The sequence below is a fragment of the Protomyctophum bolini genome (genome assembly GCF_963924005.1).
Source record: "Protomyctophum bolini genome assembly, chromosome: 11".
NCBI classification, from domain to species: domain Eukaryota; kingdom Metazoa; phylum Chordata; class Actinopteri; order Myctophiformes; family Myctophidae; genus Protomyctophum; species Protomyctophum bolini.
The window spans coordinates 7,844,951-7,865,167 of record NC_137872.1 but is presented as its reverse complement, the minus strand read 5'-3'; the positions used below and the strand labels follow the sequence as shown (position 1 = coordinate 7,865,167).

The window sequence follows — 20,217 nt, the reverse complement described above, 5'->3', positions numbered from 1 at the left end:
TCTGTACCCAGTGTGTGGGGTGGGTTAGCAGGCTGTCTGTACCCAGTGTGTGGGGTGGGTTAGCAGGCTGTCTGTACCCAGTGTGTGGGGTGGGTTAGCACTTAGCAGGCTGTCTGTACCCAGTGTGTGGGGTGTGTTACCAGGCTGTCTGTACCCAGTGTGTGGGGTGGGTTAGCAGGCTGTCTGCACCCAGTGTGGGGTGCTTACCAGGAGCAGGCTTGGTGGTAAAACGTCTTGAAGAGGTCGAGCAGTAAATGTTAGATATTATTTAGTATTGTTTTACGAGTGAACTTCAACCTGGCTGACTATATCAAGTGGACTGCAGTGCTACTAGCTAGGAGGGGCAGCAGCATATAGGTTGGGCCAACGAAGGCTCAAGGTCAAGGTCAAGGTCAAGGTCAAGTTTATTCATATGTCCCAAACTGGGCACTTCGTTTTACAGCAGATAATAAAAGCTCTCAGAGACATTACAAACAGTACAACATTACACTAAAGTGCACCGAGTGTAACTACATCTACCTCCTCCTGCTTCCCTTGTTGATGGCTCGGATGGAGGTAGGTATGAATGAAAATTTGTACCTGTTTGTTTTTGTTACAGGGGTCTTTAACCATTGGCCGGATGGCAGGAAGTCATATTCCCGGTATAGGGGGTGAGAGCTGCTTAGTCTGCTCTAATACATGATGCTTTTTTTAGCACCTGCTCATCATATAAATAACTCCGGCCGCTGAGTTGCTCTGCTGCTCAAGTTGCTCTGCTGCGTCACAGTGAGGAAAACGAACCCTATCTGAGAATAGTGGTTTCATGAGAACAGACCGAAGCCACGGTGACATTATTATGAAACATAAGTCAACACACATTAGACAGCAAGACTAATACTCTGACAGCTAGACTACTACTCTGACAGGCAGTAGGCCTATACTAGCCTTACAGTAAGAAGGAGCTCTATCGGTCCAGTCGGGGTTGGAACCACCACCACTACGATGCCACCGTCCAGATCTCCTGATGCATTCCGTGTGTTCCTGGACAGGCCTGGCTCTCCTGTGGTTCCGTGGGACCAGTGGATCAGAGAGTTCAACCTGTTTCTGTACGCTGAGCGCTGTAAGGACGAGGAGGATAGGAAGTCGACACTGCTGCGATACCTCGGACGGGAAGGACGCAGAATTCTGCTGAGTCTCCCGAGTCCCAGAATGGCCTGGATCAATGGAGATCCATCGCAAAGAGTCACAGTCATGTTCGACGGAATCGAGACCTATGAACAGATGGTGTCTGCTCTCAACGCGCACTATCAGAGAGAGATATGGTGGAAGCTGATAAGTGAGATTAGAGACGTTCATTTGTAGACATTACACACATGTGTTATACATTCCATGATTAGTGTCAATTCTTGATATAAATATATAGTTTACTTATTTTACAAACTACTAAATATAGAACTCATGTCCAGAATCTATTATTGTTCTTTCTTTCTTTCTTTCTTTCTTTCGCAATTTGATATTGACCCTCTTATTGTACTTTCTTTCTTTCTTTCTTTCCAGGGATAATGTTATATGTTGTAGAGGCACTGATGTTTATGCAGATGATGAGTTGTCTCTGGCATGGCCAATGTACAGGTACAGTATCCAGCCCCTTTGTGAACCCGGACATGTTGAGTACACCAAGGTTTTATGTTATAAATGTTTAGTATGGGTCCCCAGCATGTAGAAACTGCGGGATGCTAACTTGCATATGTTGGGAAATTTTCATAATTGGCATAATATGTGACCATACCAATTGCAATGAATGAATTAATATTTTGCTCTATGGCTGGCTGGCTGGCTGACTGACTGACTGTGGTCTGATCTCTCTGTTACAGTGGCTCTTGTGTTTGCAGTTCTGATTGCCGTTCTGAAAGCAGTTCTGTTCTGGGTGATCCTCTGTGTTGGTCCGTGGGGGAGCAGATTACTCAACACAGTGGCCCCTCTGGGCATCTAGGCATGCATGGAGCAAGTGGTTGGTTCACCGGTCAGTCCCTGCTTAGCACTCAGCATCAATGGGTTGGATTGGGGGGTCAGTCCCTGCTTGGCACTCAGCATCAAGGGTTGGATTGGGGCGTCAGTCCCTGCTTAGCACTCAGCATCAAGGGTTGGATTGGGGGGTCAGTCCCTGCTTAGCACTCAGCATCAAGGGTTGGATTGGGGGGTCAGTCCCTGCTTGGCACTCAGCATCAAGGGTTGGATTGGGGGGTCAGTCCCTGCTTGGCCCTCAGCATCAATGGGTTGGATTGGGGGGTCAGTCCCTGCTTGGCACTCAGCATCAAGGGTTGGATTGGGGGGTCAGTCCCTGCTTGGCACTCAGCATCAAGGGTTGGATTGGGGGGTCAATCCCTGCTTGGCACTCAGCATCAAGGGTTGGATTGGGGGGTCAGTCCCTGCTTGGCACTCAGCATCAATAGGTTGGATTGGGGGATCAGTCCCTGCTTGGCACTCAGCATCAATAGGTTGGATTGGGGGGTCAGTCCCTGCTTAGTTGGCACTCAGCATCAAGGGTTGGATTGGGGGGTCAGTCCCTGCTTGGCACTCAGCATCAATAGGTTGGATTGGGGGGTCAGTCCCTGCTTAGTTGGCACTCAGCATCAAGGGTTGGATTGTGGGATCAGTCCCTGCTTGGCACTCAGCATCAATAGGTTGGATTGGGGGATCGATTTTCCAAAAATAGCTATTTTTCAACAGCTAAAGTATAACATAATGCTTGAAAACACCAGAAGGGGTTCCCGCCCAGAATGGATTATAGATAAATACAAATAAATAAATACATAAATAAAAGGAATTTGTTTTTTAAAACCTCAGGTCTAAATGGGTTAAGTTTCAACCCTTATACTTTTTTTCTTCATAATGTGGTGAAATAAAATGCATTGTTCAGTTTGTACCGACACCATGAACTAACAGAGTAGCACGGTGTAGTCTTGTTCAGACCTGCTGTGTGTGTGTGTGTGTGTGTGTGTGTGTGCGTGTGTGTGTGTGTGGCTGCGTGCGTACGTGCGTGCGTACGTGCATGCATGCGTGCGTGCGTGCATGCATGCGTGCGTGTGTGTGTGTGTTGTCCAGACCTGCAGTGTGTGTGCTTAAGGAGGGAGTTTATACTGGCATTGTGACATCACATAATACTCTCTGTAGGCAGAATACCTTGTATCTCCAACATGTTTAATGTAATAACCTGTGATATAATATATAATTTATTATTAATTTAATTACATGTGATCCAATATATAGTTATCATGTATTATTAATTTAATAACATGTGGTCCAATATAGTTATCATTTATTACAGTTTCACTGTTGAACAGTCGTGAAGCTGAGAAATATATTTTATACACTTTTTCTTTTCTTTTTTTTAAGATATATATTTTTTGCGACTTACGCCTTTTATTGGTTTTTTGAAGGGACAGACAGTAGGCTGACAGGAAACGGGAGAGAGATGGGGGAAGACATGCAGTAAAGGCCGTGTCGGTCTCGGGAGTCGAACCCGCGGCACACTGTGACTGGATTACCAGTCGGGTGCCCAGACGGTTACGCCACCACCTGTGCATGTTTTATACACTTTTATCTCCCTTTGTCTCCCTTTTGTTGCAATCCTGAGTCAGATTGTAACAGTTTATTAGTGACGTATAGTGATGTAGATTAGAATGTGACCTGCGATAATTACAACTCTATTTAATGATATGATTTGCGCCCTATTTATAATTTTATTTTTGTATTCTACTACTTTTAACGGTGCAATGATTTTATTAATGGATTGAGATGACTTGACCTGACTGCCACTGCATGAAAAGAGGAGTTAACGGCCAATTATGGGTACTGCATTTTGCCTGTAAACCTCAAGTTTAGCAGGCATAATGTGAAGTCTTGAAAAGACTGGTGGAAAAGACAAAGACACAGTGGTAGCCACAGTGTAGATAATGCCAATAGATACAAGGCAGTTGCATCATCTGTCGAAACTTTGTTTAGTGTTGAAAAGACAAAGCACAATTAATGTAAATGCGTGTGTGTGTGTGTGTGTGTGTGTGTGTGTGTGTGTGTGTGTGTGTGTGTGTGTGTGTGTGTGTCACAGTGTGTGAATGAATGGGTGAATGTAATGCACAATCTATGTAAAGGTGGGTGAATGTAATGCACAATCTATGTAAAGGTGTGTGAATGTAATGCGCCTTGGATAAAGGTGCTATATGCACCATGCATTTACCATTTTTCTTTCTTTTCCTTTTCTTTTCTCTGTTGATACTTCGGTGTGTTTATGGATGCACTAAACCAAACGTCATTGTACTGTATGTCTCATACAGTGACAAATAAAGATCTTGGGAAGTTGTATTTATACAACGTAGTTTCGGGAGAAGAGACCTTCTCCGCTTGACCTTATCCACTCCTCCCTCATTATCAACAACTCCTCCCTCCTCATCAACTCACCTGCCTTTCATTATCACCCAGCCAATCCCTGGTGCAATCACCACAGCATAAATACACCTGCGATCTCTCAACCAAGTTGTTTGCCTTTGGTTTTGGGATGTCGGTGACGGACGTGGGGGAACCTAAGGGTTTTGAAATGCAGTCGGACTCGGCAGAGGACTCTGATATGAAAGTCGTGATGGAAATTATGGATTCAAGCAAGAAAAGAGGATCAAACAGCTCAGAAAGTGACAAGGAAGAGAGATATCTTATTGGGATGAGGGCGGAGTCGCAGGTCGACGGTATTTTCAAGGATCAACATGCTCTGGGAGTGTTTGTGGAAAAGAAAGTGGGGGGAATTAAATCGCTAAGGATTGCTATGAGCGGGCTGGTGATTTTTGAGTGTAGCGCTAAGCAGGTGGATGATGCTTTATGCATCAGCAGGTATGGGAAGCATCAAGTGAGTACTTTTCGACTTACGGAAGGAAAACGCTGCAAGGGAGTTGTAAGCGGGGTGCCATTGTCAATACAGCCACAATATTTTATCAACCTTGTTGAGGGAGTTTGTGAGGCAAAAAGAATGTCTAGATTCAGAGAGGGGAAACGCGAGGAAAGTGAATCTGTTTGTTTGACTTTTTCAGGAGATCTACCTCAGAGAGTGTACGTGAGTTACATGAGTTTCAGGGTTAGGCCATATGAGAGAGCACCGCTCAGGTGCTTTTGTTGCCAACGTTATGGGCATGTGGCAGCAGTGTGCAGGGAGAACAGACGGTGTGGGGAGGAAAAATGTGAAGGAGAGGAATGTAAAGAAGGGCAGGGAGAAGTGTGTACATTGTGGTGGGGGACCCTACACCGGATCAGCTGGGTGTCCTATAGAGAGAAGGAGGTAATGGTGAGCAGGGTTCGAGCAGAAGTAAAGGGGTTGTCGTATGCCGAAGCGGTAAAGAGAGTGGAGAGGAGCAAGGACAATAATGGAAAAGTACAGCAGGCAAGTGAGGGGAAAAGTAATGTAGGCGTAAGTGATACTGATAACATCTGTATGGACAAGAAGCGATGCTTGGCATTCATTGCGATGATCATCAACTGTGCGGCGGACATACAAACTAAGTCGGAGCGAATTAAGATGGTGTTGGAAGCGGCGAGGAAATTCCTAGATGTATGTGATGTCACTGCAGAGGACGTGGATAGTACATTGAGAGAATAATTCACACCATCTCAGGCCTCAGGGTCTGGGATGTAGCGCACAGAATGGACAATGTGGGTGGGGATCACTTTGGAGTGGGCACTACTAAGTTTGTACAGGGCGATGATGATAAGTTTACGTTATGGATATAAGTTGTAGTTTTTTCTGATCCACACACGGATCAGAAGGTGGCGGTAATGCAACAAAATCTGGATGCCAACCGCCGTTAAACAAAAAGAAGAAGAAGAAGAACCAAGTTGTTTGTTCTGCTCCACGACAGACCAAACATGGGTTGTAATTACTGCACTTGTAGATCGGATATTTTCACTATTCTTCAAAATCGCCATCCTCCTCCACCCCAACCTCCTCCTTCCGCCTCGATTCTCTAGGAATCCAGTGGGGGGCAGTGACAGAGCAGAGACGACCAGCCACTCATTCCGAGTATAGAGCAAAGATGACCGTCAGCTCCAGAGACTACGCCCCCACCCTGAGTCTCGCCCTACCTTGGGTTCCTCACTCCACTCCATGCATTCATCTCAAATAAACTGTTAATCTTGAGCGAAGGTGTGGTCTCTTACTAAGTGAAATCTTATCTAATTAGGAATCAGTTCATGTTGTGACGTGCGTTTAATTCAGAATCAGTTTATTTGTGACGTTCGCATCATATATTCTTTCATCTATAGTTTCAAAGTACAGATTATTACTTTTTGATAAGTATACTTAATTGTTAGACTGATGCTACAGTAGGTTCACTGATTACCTGAGTGACACACAAAAACAAAACAAAAAAAACAGAGAAAGATGAAACAGGGACTTACAAGGTTTCTTCCTGATCTGAACAAATATTTCCAAACACACACACACATACACACATTGACACACACCCCACCTCTCTCTGAATGCCGTATTATCCGTGTGGGATCAGGGAGTGGGAACAGCTCTTCTCTACAGGTGAGAAACTTCAACATAGATTTAATGAAGAGAGTTTATGATATGACTGTTTATTGAAATGTAATTTAACAGATGGAGTTTATGTTACTGTATTGCACAGTCCGGCAGTCGACATGCTTAATGTTTAAGTGGGCAATTTGGTTTATACAGTAGTCTTTTTCTAAAATATTGTCTATAATTTTACATTGATGAATTCACTTGCTGACTGGCTGTCAGTATCGAGCCATTTGTATTATAGGGGTTTATGTGTAACCATACAATTAAGTAGAATGTGACATGTCAAACTAGGGGGTTTTCATGATTCTGAATCATATACATGAAGCATAATGAAATGTATAAAACCTTGCCTTATACAGGATGTTAATGTTATGGTCACATATAAACACGGACAGCCAGTCAGCAAGAAGATTCATGAATGTACAGTATGTATAGAGACAATAGTTTAGGCCAATAAAAGAAACTATACACCAAATGTCCCACTCCACTCCACACCCGCGGCTGCCGGACGACTGCATGTGAGCATAATTATGTCTGATGATAGTTACAGTTATTCCTCAAACATCTTTGATGTATCCTGTTCATTATCGGCAATAGTTTTTTCCACTCTGTTAGTGTTATTATTGAGTGTTCAGAGAGTCAGATACTGTAATGTAATTTACCAAACAATCAAACCATACTTCTGACAGTCAGACACTGTAGAATACTGTAGTAAAAGGCGAGCAAGACCAACTGTTCAGGAGAGGAGAAAAAAAGTTTTTGTTTTTTAATGCAAAATGAGTTCATAGCACAGGCAGACTCTTCACATGTCTGAAATAAATGTCAGAGCTGAAATCGACATGTAAATATGAAATAAATGCTTAAACATGTAGCTAGGTGTAATGTTAGAGACCACAGAAGTGAACCTTTCAAGCCTGTTTTCTCAACTTGCTGTTTCTCTGCAAGACATAACTCTATAAGCCATATCTCCAAAACTGGTGGGTCAAACTGAACAACCAATATGAAGCTATGATTCCCTGCTTTCACTGTTTCACATGACATGGAAAAAAGGACAATATAAAAATTCAATGACTTAGCCTCGGTCAGAAGAGGTCACATATGAATACATACCGAGTACATGTATTACACCATGGGGCTGGAAACTATCACACATTTGGACAGAATGTCCAAATGTTTTTATTTACCGGTATTTCATTCATTAGGGTTGAGCCGAGTGTGTAGAATGCCTGTCCTGAAGAACGCTGCCTTTGGGTGTGGCAGGAAAACACTGTTGCAACATGTCTGGAGAGATGCCAGCTTTATAACGACAGGGGCTGTGTGTGTGTGTGTGTGTGTGTGTGTGTGTGTGTGTGTGTGTGTGTGTGTGTGTGTGTGTGTGTGTGTGTGTGTGTGTGTGTGTGTGTGTGTGTGTGTGTGTGTGTGTAGTGTCATCATGTCAGAATCAGCAGAGGAAGCAGCTGCCACCATCACGTCAAAACGACACGTAACCATAGAGATGAACAACCTGACCACTAACTACTGTCTCATCAACCCACGGTAATTATTTTGGAGTGGCGCTAGCCCCTGCTATGACCAGCTTTGTGTGTCTGTGTGTTGTGTACCCCATATGATTTGATTGGCTGAGCAGTGTGTGTACCCCATAGCAATGATTTGATTGGCTGAGCAGTGTGTGTACCCCATAGCAAAGATTTGATTGGCTGAGAAGTGTGTGTACCCCATAGAGATGATTTGATTGGCTGAGCAGTGTGTGTATGTTATACCCCTGGAATAGGGGAGAATGTATGTGAAACAATACGCAGACGTGTTCTCTCATTCAAAGCTTTGTATTGAATCAAGTATCAAATAGTAGAACAACATACAGCATCTTCATCATCAATGTACGTACAAATCATCCTCAACGATACAGGACGAGAACCAAATAAATGTACAGTATAGGTAGTTAGGTGTCCATAATAACACTTATTTAAACTAGCTTACATTCCAGAACCCTGGGGTAAATACTGTGTATAGCAGGTAAACATGTATTAATATAAATCATTTCAACTGTTTTCATTCATTGTATTTTAAGCCAACAGCTTAGCTCTACATGAATTATATCATTTAACTTGAATAACATTCCTTGTCTTCTTTTCATACATTAGCATATTTCACCAAAGACTTTGTAATGTGACTTTAACCAACATAAATGTACCCATGAAATATTAGTGCAATACAGAAACAGTAATTACGACTGCACCACTTGTTCTTCAGAGTTGTGCATAACCATTCAGCAAATCATCTCAGTTAAATATCTTCTCAAACCCTCTTTAGTAACGTAACCTCTTTTCTGTCACAAACAGCGACGTGCAGTCTGCTGACATGGCCAGTGCTACGTTAGCTTAGCTCATATCATATGTATGTATGTTGTGGTCACAGTGAGTAAGCACTACAAGGGCTATTTATGTTCTTTCCCCCGACTAAAACACACAAAACCCTGCGTGCAGAAATAGCATGAGACTATATATCCCTGGGGTAACGCTTTCCCACATATTTACCTGGAATAGGGGAGAATGTATGTGAAACAATACGCAGACGTGTTCTCTCATTCAAAGCTTTGTATTGAATGGAGTACGGTGCTACGGTTCCCCCTATAGGCAAGCTGAAGGCATGAGCAATCGATCGATCTCACAGACATTACTAGTCAATTATCTTCACTGTAGAAATACTATTCACTGTATGCAGTTCACTATCATGTAGAAATATCATTCTATTACATACTCCCCCTCAAAAACAGATGTTGACCTCAACATTGTGATCAGAAATCCTGTAGCAATCAGCAATACCTATTGAAATCTGGAACTCTTTTGAAACATAAAACTCTTTCACCAAATAAAAGGCAGTGCAATGTTACATTCTTGGAACTCTTTTGCAAACATTCACATTCAAGCACGACACTCTGGAACTCTTTTTATGCCCTCGTTATCAGTGTCAGTGCTCACAATTCTGGAACTCTTTTTATACCCTCGTTAGCTCGCTGCATGTAACAGTCTGTGAGTTTGCCTGTCAATCGGCTTTGTTTCAAGTCCATGAGTAAGTGACAGTGCAGGACAATGAGTGTGCATGAAAACGGGTGCATCCAACAGTCTATATCCCAGATATGAAGGGAGGCTGGTAGTAGTATGGCAGCATCGGAACTGTCCATGGCACTTGGGCATTTGCATAATAAGGCAGCACTGCTATGTCGTGGCAAGTTGGATTTCCAAGCTGGTCATACGTGAATACCTTTGGTGGCCTGCATTCTCTCTGAGGCCGGTGAGATCCCTGCCCTTCCTCAACACCTTGGGCCGGTAACTGAGACACTTCCACAGGTAAATCCTCCCTTTGACTATTCTCAGGTAGGTTCTGGTAGGTCCGGTGTCCGTCACTGTCAGGTAAGTCAACCTCTTGACTCACCTCACCCTCAGGTAAGTGTCCCTCCGAGCTCCCCCCGCGGGCGGGCATGAAGTCAACTAAATCCCTCCATCCATCCACGTCCTCTGGATCAGATAGCCAACTGTCAACAGTTTCCTCCGTAACAGCCTCACCCAAGACACATCCCCGCTGATCCTGCGGCTGCTGTTGTGGCATGTCCACCAAGTAGTACTCCTCCGCATCATCGTCATCATCTTCTTCACTAATGTCTTTGTTCGTCACCGCTGTTCTCCGCGGTTTCACACGTGGTTGTACTTGATCCTCCAGTGGCAGGTGGTCACAGGGCAAGAGAAGATTGCGATGTAACACCCTAGTTCTCCCTTTTCCTTGTTCCGGTTTCAGCTCATAGACTGGTACATCTCTTCCCACTTGACGAACGACAATATGGATCGTATCTTCCCAATGATTCCTCAACTTGCCTGGGCCTCCCCGAGGCGTCATATTCCTCACCAGGACGCGGTCCCCTGGGTACAACGCTGAGCTCCTCACTTTGGTATCATAAACTCCTTTGCTCTTTACTGTAGCTTTATGCATGTTTTCTCGTGTGATCTTATAGGCCTCTTCCATACCCTTCTTCCATTTCTCTACATATTCACGGTGACTGCCACTGCTCTGTTCAGGATTCAAGTCGAATAGCATATCGATGGGTAGTCGTGGGGACCGCCCAAAGAGGAGGTAGAATGGGGAGAACCCTGTTACTTCACACCGAGTGCAATTGTATGCGTATATCAGCTTATTCAAAGAATCCTTCCAATTTGACTTTTGTTGGTCAGTGAGCGTCTTTAACATCTGAAGCAATGAGCGATTAAAACGTTCTACCTGTCCATTCCCCTGAGGGTGGTAGGGCGTTGTCCTCGACCCAGCGACGCCGCAGTACTTGCTCAGTTGGGAGAAGAGTTGATTCTCAAACTCCGCCCCCTGATCATGATGTATCCTTGACGGAAATCCATACTTGAGCGCGTAGTCGTTAAAGATCCGATCAGCCACAGTTTTTCCTGACTTATTTGTGGTAGCATACGCCTGGGCGAAGCGAGTGAAGTGGTCAATGATTACGAGTATATATTCATAACCACCCTTGCACTTGTCGAGGTGGAGGAAGTCAATCGAGACAAGTTCAAATGGCTGGGTTGTGATGATACTGGTGAGTGGTGCTCTTGTCACACGGCAGGGTGCTTTCTGTTTCAGACAGCTACAACTTCTAAGGACATACTGCTCCACTTCTCTTTGCATATATGGCCAAAAGAACCGTTCCCGTATCAATGATGTTGTCCTGTCTATGCCTTGATGGCCCATTTCATCATGTAGTTCCTTGAGCACTGTAGCTATATGTTTTCCCGGCAGCACCAGTTGTCTCCGTTTTGCTGTCTTTCTGTAGAGTACTCCACCGTCACATATCTCGAGCCTATCCCATTCCCTTAACAGGCATCGACTTTGCATGCTGAGGCTCTTCAGTTCTCTCCCAACTGGTCTCGTTCCTGACGATTTGTACTGTACCACCGGCGCTATGTTTGGGTCATCGCTCTGACTCTGTCGTATCTCTGCTATGGTGAATGGTATAATAGACGCACTCCTGGTTGCCACCGCACATGTAGCCGAGATAGCCATCGACCATGCGACGTCAGACTCTTGCTGCGCTCCTACCGCTTGTGAAGTTGCTCCCACTGCATCAGGTGACATCTCCTCGGTACAGTGTCGCATTAGTGTCTCCATGTCTATGGGCATCCTAGACAAGCTGTCCGCATCAATATTCTCTTTTCCTGGGCGATATTTAATGGTGAAATTAAAATCAGCAAGTTCTGAGACCCATCGACTCCCTGTTGCATTCAATTTGGCAGTGGACAACACATATGTGAGCGGGTTGTTATCGCTGTACACTGTGAAGAACTGGGCGTAATATAAATAATCACGAAACTTTTCGGTGATGGCCCACTTAAGAGCCAGAAACTCCAGTTTCCCAGAGTGGAGATTGTAGTTCTTCTCTGGTGCCGTCAAAGTACGTGATCCATACGCAATGACTCTGAGTTTCCCCGTCTGTCGCTGATATAACACAGCTCCTAAACCTTTGTTGGACGCGTCCGTGTGAAGGATGAAAGGCTGAGAAAAGTCTGGAAATCCAAGGACTGGAGGCTGAACTAGACAGTCAATCAGCTGCTCTAGGATCCGTTGGTGCATGTCTGTCCACTTGACTGGTGTGTTTGACGGTACTCCTCTGATCTTTGCCTTTGTCTGCAGCTTTCTTCCTCTGTATTGTCCGTTGTTTTCTTCTTCCGGCGTTTTCAGTAGGTCGTAGAGCGGACTGGCGATGCGTGAAAAATCTTTTATATATTGCCTATAGTAGCTTAATAGGCCCATAATACCCCTCAGCTCACCGACAGTCTTTGGCTTTTTCTCCTTGAGGGCCCGTACGGCTGCAGTGTCGGCTGGGTCCATTCTGCTACCTTCCGCAGACACAATTCTGCCAAGATACCGGACTTGAGTCTTGAAGAGGTCACACTTACGTGGCTTGAGTTTAATGCCATACTGCCGCAGACGCTGTAGTACTCTTCTGACATCGTTGACATGGGTTTCAAACGTTTTACTGAAACAAATTGTGTCATCCAAGTATGGGACACATATTTCATCCCTTAAATCATCTAAACACTCCTCCATGCAGCGTTGGAATACTGCAGGTGCATTCATGAGCCCGAATGGGATTCTAACCCACTCATACAAGCCCCACGGGGTCACGAAGGCTGTCAGGTGCTTGCTTTCTTTGGCCATGAAGCCCTGGTGGTACGCTTTACCCTGGTCCAACAGAGAAAACAGGGTGTTCCCCCCCAAGTTATCCATAATGTCCTGTACCCTGGGGATTGGTTGTCGGTCAGGGTGGGTCTTCTTGTTCAACTCTCTGTAATCTATGCATAAACGCAAAGTGCCGTCTTTTTTTCTTACACAGACCACAGGAGAGGAATAGGATGAGTTTGATTTCTCAACCCAGCCTTGTGCAATCAAATCAAGTATATATTCCTTCATTTCCTGGTACAAAGGCTTTGGTACAGACACGTATGTTCGTGCCACTGGGTCACTGTCTTTCAATGAAATGTTCAACTGTAACTGTTCAACGCAGCCAATGTCATCATCAGTCCTGGAGAACGAACTGGATTCCTCCCGTAGCATTTGACTTACTATTTGTCCCTGTTCTTCATTCATGTGACTCAGGTCAACAGGGGGGTCCCACAGCTCTTCACTGATATCATCTTTGTTGGCACCACAATTCTGAATGTGGTTTACATTGACAGGTGAGTGAGCCTTTTCCAGTATGCTGGCTGGATATATTGACTTAACGGGCTGCGCAGTGCCAATGAGGGTTTTCCCTGATAAAATTATATCATGGTTGGTGGGGTTCTGCACATCCACAGTGACTTTTGGTGAAGCTCCCTTTCTGACTAATACGAGGGTGTCACAAAATTCAAGCCCTTCTGGCCATTGCTGGTTCTCATCTGGTTCAAATACAAGTGTCGTGTCCTCTTCAAAGGGCCTGGCCTGCACCCGACATTTAACCTGTACTGCACAATGTTTTGGCACAGTGATCCTCCCAATCATTGTTTTTACTGAATATTCACCCATCTGTTCTGTACTCACTGCGTTTATGAAAGCCCTTACTTGGTTCTTCTTTAAAGTCGGGAAAGCCATCTCCACGGTCTTCACCAAATTATCTGTGTGAGTGTATTCCGTCTGCTTCTTTAGACTGTTTACGATGATGCACTCAATAACATTAAATCCAAGTATGGGGCGAGGCTGCTGGTTACCTTTCAACACCAACACTGGGATTTGGAGCTCTGGGATTTGGAGCTCTTTAGCGTCAGCTGCCAAACTGAAAGTCACTTCTACATACCCGACATAGGGCATTCCGGTTCCATTTGCAGCTTCAAGGTGTAAGGGCTCACGTGGATCAATAATTTCTGCAATCTCTCTCAATTGTACATAAGGTAAGTGTTCAGCCTTCCACTCTTCATCTATAACACACACCTGTGAGCCTGTATCCCATAGCATCTGAGTTCTCTGTCCTTGTAAGTAAGCTTCAACTAGACATTTCTTTCCCACCAAATCAATCACTGTGGAGCGGCTTCTTGTCTGGTTGTTCCTGCCTTTATCATTAACACTGTGAGTGTAAGTTCTTTGTCTCTCTTCTCTTGACAAGTTGCATGGTGTACAGTTGTTTTTGTGTTCTGACCAGTGAATAACTTGGCATCCTCTTGAACAGTAAAGTGTTTTCTTACAGACAGAGCACTGTTTCAATGTTTGATGTTCCTCTCCTCTTCCACAGTTTGCACAGCGTTGGAACACATTTATGTGTCTGGTCACTCCCGGTCCCGTGGAAGCGACCGCTCTTCGTTTAAAGGACTCTCACGGGTTGATCTTGGTTCTCTGTACATTCTGCAGCCTGCACGGAAATGCTCACTGCTTCCACAGTTGAAGCAATGCTGGCAGTACTCCACACCATTTTGTCTGCAGTTGGAACATACTGGCCGGGCACGTGGTGTGGTGTAGAATCGTTGGGGTGCAGATCTCTGTTGAAACTGCGCTGTTTCTCTCATTGGCCCCTGTCCTTGAGCTGACCATTGACCCTGTAACGGCCCGGATGGGTGGTTGTAGACTGGCATATTTCCATGTTCTCTTTCGGCTGTCTGATATTGCTGAGGCCCCTGTGTTGACTTCTGGATACTTTCTCTGATGTGGGCGACCTCAGCTTTCAGATCCTTTAACATCACCATGTCTGATCGTAATTCTTTAAGCTCCATTAACAAATCAGATGCAGGGGTGGTTGTCTGCTGTTGTGGGTTACATTTCTTCTCGACAGAAACATCACTGGACTGGACTACATTGACATTAGTGGAGCGAGGTGGTAAGTTCTGTCTCTTTTTATCCTGCCTCTCTTTGTCATTAGCGCATGCAACATTAACTTTCTCCAGCAGCAACTCATCTGAAGTAGATGTCTGTAGGAGGTAAGGTTGTAGGTCACTCTTTACACTGTCGCTCTGTAAACCAGTAAGTACTGTATGCATGAACAGGCTCTGTACTAGTGTGGGGTCGTACTTAAGGCCAGACTCTGCCTCCTGAGAGGCAAACAGAATTTTCTGTCTCAAGTCCATTGTACGCAGGAGAAAGTTCTGTGGGGTCTCCTTTTGACCCTGTGCGTCCCCGGTAAGTAGCTTGTACAGCTCTGTTGCACTCTTCTCCTGATAATGAGATCTGAGGATACTACGTAAGGTAGGTAAAGTGAGATCTGTTTTTCCTTCAAGGTAATTCCGCAGCTGCAGGCCTGGTACGATAGCTCTGATCACAGCGTCCACTATTTCTAGGTCTGAATAACCCTTACTCAGCCCGTTCTCCATTTGACGCGCAAGACTAGAAAACGTAAGTCTGTCTTTCTGTCCAAGTTCTCCTATTTGACCCGATATCTTGAACTCTTTGCGCCAGGGCGCACTATCTGGATGGGCCGGTACCACATTCTTTTGTGGTGAGTTGTGGTCTAGAGTAGAATCCACCTTTTTATTCACCAACACCTGCATTTCACTCTCCTTCTGCTGCAGAGCAAGTTTCAGTGTCTCTAGCTCCCTTTGCAATTTTTCCTGCTCCTCATTTTGTTTTGCTTTAACTGATGAACTAATTTCACTAGTCTCTTCAAGTTTTTCCATCGTATCCTTCAAACTCAGTATACATGCCATGCCATTATCTTCTAGGCGCTCCAAATAATCACTGTCCACATATTTTATGACATGTGAGATAAGAGCATTGCGAGTTTTGTCTGTCACATCCTCCTTCACTGACTGTGGTATTTGTAGCTCAATGATTTTTATCAGTTGGTCTTTGTTAAGTCTGTACAATGCTCCTTTAATCTCCAGCTGTAAGGTCTCCAACATAGACTCCATTTTAGCAGGTAGGTGGACAACAGTGCTAATGTAGAGGGTTTTCACTGAACGTTGCTGCTCCCTAGTGGTCACTTTGATCACCTCAGAATGCACGTACCAGTCACTTTTGGTCCTCTTTTATAGCCACTTTATCCTCTGCTGCCTGGGTTGTTTTTGGGAGATGCTCGATGAGAGGGGTCCTTGTGGGTACTGAGGATGGTCCTCCCTTCTGGCATCTCAGTAGCAGTGCCTCCAATATGTTATACCCCTGGAATAGGGGAGAATGTATGTGAAACAATACGCAGACGTGTTCTCTCATTCAAAGCTTTGTATTGAATCAAGTATCAAATAGTAGAACAACATACAGCATCTTCATCATCAATGTACGTACAAATCATCCTCAACGATACAGGACGAGAACCAAATAAATGTACAGTATAGGTAGTTAGGTGTCCATAATAACACTTATTTAAACTAGCTTACATTCCAGAACCCTGGGGTAAATACTGTGTATAGCAGGTAAACATGTATTAATATAAATCATTTCAACTGTTTTCATTCATTGTATTTTAAGCCAACAGCTTAGCTCTACATGAATTATATCATTTAACTTGAATAACATTCCTTGTCTTCTTTTCATACATTAGCATATTTCACCAAAGACTTTGTAATGTGACTTTAACCAACATAAATGTACCCATGAAATATTAGTGCAATACAGAAACAGTAATTACGACTGCACCACTTGTTCTTCAGAGTTGTGCATAACCATTCAGCAAATCATCTCAGTTAAATATCTTCTCAAACCCTCTTTAGTAACGTAACCTCTTTTCTGTCACAAACAGCGACGTGCAGTCTGCTGACATGGCCAGTGCTACGTTAGCTTAGCTCATATCATATGTATGTATGTTGTGGTCACAGTGAGTAAGCACTACAAGGGCTATTTATGTTCTTTCCCCCGACTAAAACACACAAAACCCTGCGTGCAGAAATAGCATGAGACTATATATCCCTGGGGTAACGCTTTCCCACATATTTACCTGGAATAGGGGAGAATGTATGTGAAACAATACGCAGACGTGTTCTCTCATTCAAAGCTTTGTATTGAATGGAGTACGGTGCTACGGTTCCCCCTATAGGCAAGCTGAAGGCATGAGCAATCGATCGATCTCACAGACATTACTAGTCAATTATCTTCACTGTAGAAATACTATTCACTGTATGCAGTTCACTATCATGTAGAAATATCATTCTATTACATGTACCCCAAGCCAGTTCTGGCTGAACTGTGCAGTCTGTTTCCTGCAAAACTCTGCAAAGTATTAAATACACTTTGAACAGGCATAGCTTATGAACTGTTTGATACACATATACGTCTCCAGAGACATCTGACCTCTGACCTTTACATCTCCTGAATTGTGTTGGCGCTCCATGCAAGAAAGGCATTGTTTTTAACGAAATGCGGCGAACTGGTAAAGGGTTATGTCACCCTGCTTAGACACGAATCCGACGACCAAAGGGTGGTGCTACAGCGATCAACTGAACAATGGCTCACGGACCGTTTGACCACACTAAATGAAGGGTGTTAACTAAACCTCTCGTTGTGTTCTTCTTCAGGGTGTTCCTGGAGAGCGGGGAGACCTACAACCCACCCCAGCCCACGGTGCGCCCCCTGAAGGCCGAGGTGTGCACCTTCAGCAAGTGCAGCGCTGCGGCCACGGGCAGCGTGGGCGTGTTGACCTACGACCTCCTGGAGCGCTCGCAGAACGACCACATCGAGACGCTGGCGGTCATGTTCTCTGTGCCGCGCGACTACAGGCTGTACAAGAACTGGTATGTCTATTATTATTTGTTTATAAATATATCATGTTCTCTGTGCCGCGCGACTACCGTCTGTTATATTAAATACACTTTAGAAACAAGACCAAATATGCCTCTAGGCTGAGCCAGCCTGACGGCGTGCCGCGGGTTCGAATCCCGATCCAGACGGCCCCTGCAGCGTGTCTCCCCCCCCAAAAAAAGTTATAGACCAAATAAACAACTACACTTTATAAACAAGACCAAATAAACAACTACACTTTAGAAACAAGCCCAAATAAACAACTACACTTCAGAAACAAGCCCAAATAAACAACTACACTTTAGAAACAAGCCCAAATAAACAACTACACTTCAGAAACAAGACCAAATAAACAACTACACTTTAGAAACAAGACCAAATAAACAACTACACTGTTGTTTAGAGAAAAAGCAAGTCCAAAGTCTCTTATAATAAGCAGACTTGGCAACAGTGGAACTAGCAGAACACAGAAAACACGTTCAGTGTCGTTGACATTGGACATCTCCTCCACAGGTTTGCGGTGGGAGTGTTCCCTAGGGGGCGCCAGTGAGTCTTGTTGACATTCGACCTCTCCTCCACAGGTTTGCGGTGGGAGTGTTCCCTAAGGGGCGCCAGTGCGACGAGGCTCTGTACAAAGAGCTGTATTACGACAAGAAGCCGAGCGGGTTCGTGAGGTCGGAGGCCAACGGATCTGGAATCAACTACGTGGGAAACTACCTGGATGTCAAGGCCACCATGTCACCCATGGGTGCTGCTAGTCTGAAGGTGGAGGTCTGGGACAAGCTGTTTACACCCATACTTAGTCCATGTTAACCTACCTATCTACCTATCTATAGAGGTCTGGGACAAGCTGTTTACACCCATACTTAGTCAATGTTAAACCTACCTACTCTATCTACTTGCCTATCTATCATTATCATCATCAGTCTCTTGAGCAGGCCTCCAACTGTGTTTGTCTTTATCTTGAGACGAAAACTGAATACGTAAATATATGCGAATCCAACAATAACCACATTATAAAAACACTTAACTCCTCTGAAACAGGTTGATGACTACAAGTATTTGCGTTCATATATTATCTTCTTCCCAAAATAACTTTCAAACTATAGGAAGGGTATGGCCTGGTCAGCCTGCAATGACATGCATAAGATCTGGTCATCCCAGCTTATTAAGATGTTAAAAGTAAAAATATTTAGGACGACCGTTGAGCCGATTCTATTCTCTGGCTCCGAGACATGGACACTTTCAAAGAAACTAGAGAAACGGTTGGATGGCACTTACACCGCCTTCTAATGAGAGCGCAAAATCTGTCTCGGAAGAGCCACCCATCGACTAATCTAATATACAACAACCTTCCCTGTGTTTCTTCACTGGTCTGATCCAGAAGAACACAGTTTGCTACAGAGCTGAGGTTATATCTTCTCTGGAGTCCTGCCTCAAAGCAGACCAGAGGTAAACTGTCGTTCCCTGATGTCATCGCTAGAGACACACAGGCATCAGTTAGCAGGAACTGAGGGTGGCAATGAATGAATACCGGATATCTCACCCCGGTGAGGTGTCTTCACTTTTTATAAATTACATTGACCGTACATTTGACTCTTCTGTTATATTCTTGTGAAATATTCAGTAAAGTATATAAAAGAGCTCAAAAAGTACATATTCAGTCAAACAACTCACCCCGAAAGTGAAGCCAACGCACCCCGGAAAGTGAAGACATCTCACAACTCACCAAAAAGTGTAAAAGGGGTGAGTTATCTTGTTACCCAATGGAATGGAATGGCGTGGCATTGTGAAATCCACGATCTCCATGTTAAACCATGTTAACAAATAAAATCCATACCGTTCACTGTGTGTGTGTGTGTGTGTGTGTGTGTGTGTGTGTGTGTGTGTGTCTCGCGCGCAGTGTGTGTGTGTGTGTGTGTGTGTGTGTGTGTGTGTGTGTGTGTATATTAGTCTGGAATGGTAAACAAAGTAATACTTGCAGATGGAAAAACAACTGACAAATAAAGCGATCTTAACCCAGAAGTGGAGCATTTTCTCCATCCACCAGCTGTCTAAAAACCCGGAAAAAGAAGCTGCGGACAGCCGAGGACGTGTGCAGCTCTTTTGATAGTGTGGCAGTATAGGCTACCCTTAGTATAGTAGCCTATTATGTAGGCCACTATGCTGCCTATAGTATAGCCTATAGTTTATTTAGGCCTATATCCTATTATTTATTTATTTATCTTTTCAACTCTTATAACAATAGGCCTACATTTCAACAGATATCTAGGTAATATTATTAGATATTTATGTAAACAGTATACATTTGATAAATGGTGTATTTTTTATTTCCCATCCAACATTTTTTGGTTCAAATCTTTCATTTTGTATTTTTGCAAAAATATGCTGCTGCATGTAGGCTACTGTATAGTAGGCCTATATGTAATGTAACGGTTATATTAGCAAAAGCCTATTGTTTGCATAAATCATTCATTCTTTATTGTTTG

The 20,217-nt window shown here is 44.2% G+C and overlaps 2 protein-coding genes across 2 annotated transcripts; both read left to right on the top strand.

Annotated features, from left to right (window-relative positions):
• The first annotated feature begins 780 nt into the window (after window positions 1-780).
• On the top strand, window positions 781-5,187 carry LOC308323581 (uncharacterized protein). The gene is made up of 4 exons (XM_080775315.1): window positions 781-1,315; window positions 1,537-1,611; window positions 1,854-2,002; window positions 3,420-5,187. Exons 1-3 carry the CDS (start codon window positions 982-984, stop codon window positions 1,970-1,972), a joined length of 528 nt encoding a protein of 175 aa, XP_080631441.1. The 5' UTR covers window positions 781-981; the 3' UTR covers window positions 1,973-2,002; window positions 3,420-5,187.
• A 1,221-nt stretch (window positions 5,188-6,408) lies between these two features.
• LOC308324616 (DELTA-actitoxin-Afr1c-like) lies at window positions 6,409-19,542 on the top strand. Its single transcript, XM_080776765.1, has 4 exons — window positions 6,409-6,550; window positions 7,973-8,083; window positions 17,506-17,721; window positions 18,310-19,542. The coding sequence occupies exons 2-4, from the start codon at window positions 7,980-7,982 to the stop codon at window positions 18,539-18,541; spliced, it is 552 nt and encodes a 183-aa protein (XP_080632891.1). The 5' UTR covers window positions 6,409-6,550; window positions 7,973-7,979; the 3' UTR covers window positions 18,542-19,542.
• Window positions 19,543-20,217: the final 675 nt, after the last annotated feature.

Bases quoted from the DNA above. Each gene is read 5' to 3' on its own strand.
- LOC308323581 (XM_080775315.1), top strand. From the start codon at position 982: ATGCCACCGTCCAGATCTCCTGATGCATTCCGTGTGTTCCTGGACAGG. The intron at 1,316-1,536 runs GTGAGATTAGAG...CTTTCTTTCCAG, and splicing joins GATATGGTGGAAGCTGATAA to GGATAATGTTATATGTTGTA. The intron at 1,612-1,853 runs GTACAGTATCCA...TCTCTGTTACAG, and splicing joins CTGGCATGGCCAATGTACAG to TGGCTCTTGTGTTTGCAGTT.
- LOC308324616 (XM_080776765.1), top strand. From the start codon at position 7,980: ATGTCAGAATCAGCAGAGGAAGCAGCTGCCACCATCACGTCAAAACGA. The intron at 8,084-17,505 runs GTAATTATTTTG...GTTCTTCTTCAG, and splicing joins TACTGTCTCATCAACCCACG to GGTGTTCCTGGAGAGCGGGG. The intron at 17,722-18,309 runs GTATGTCTATTA...TCTCCTCCACAG, and splicing joins TACAGGCTGTACAAGAACTG to GTTTGCGGTGGGAGTGTTCC.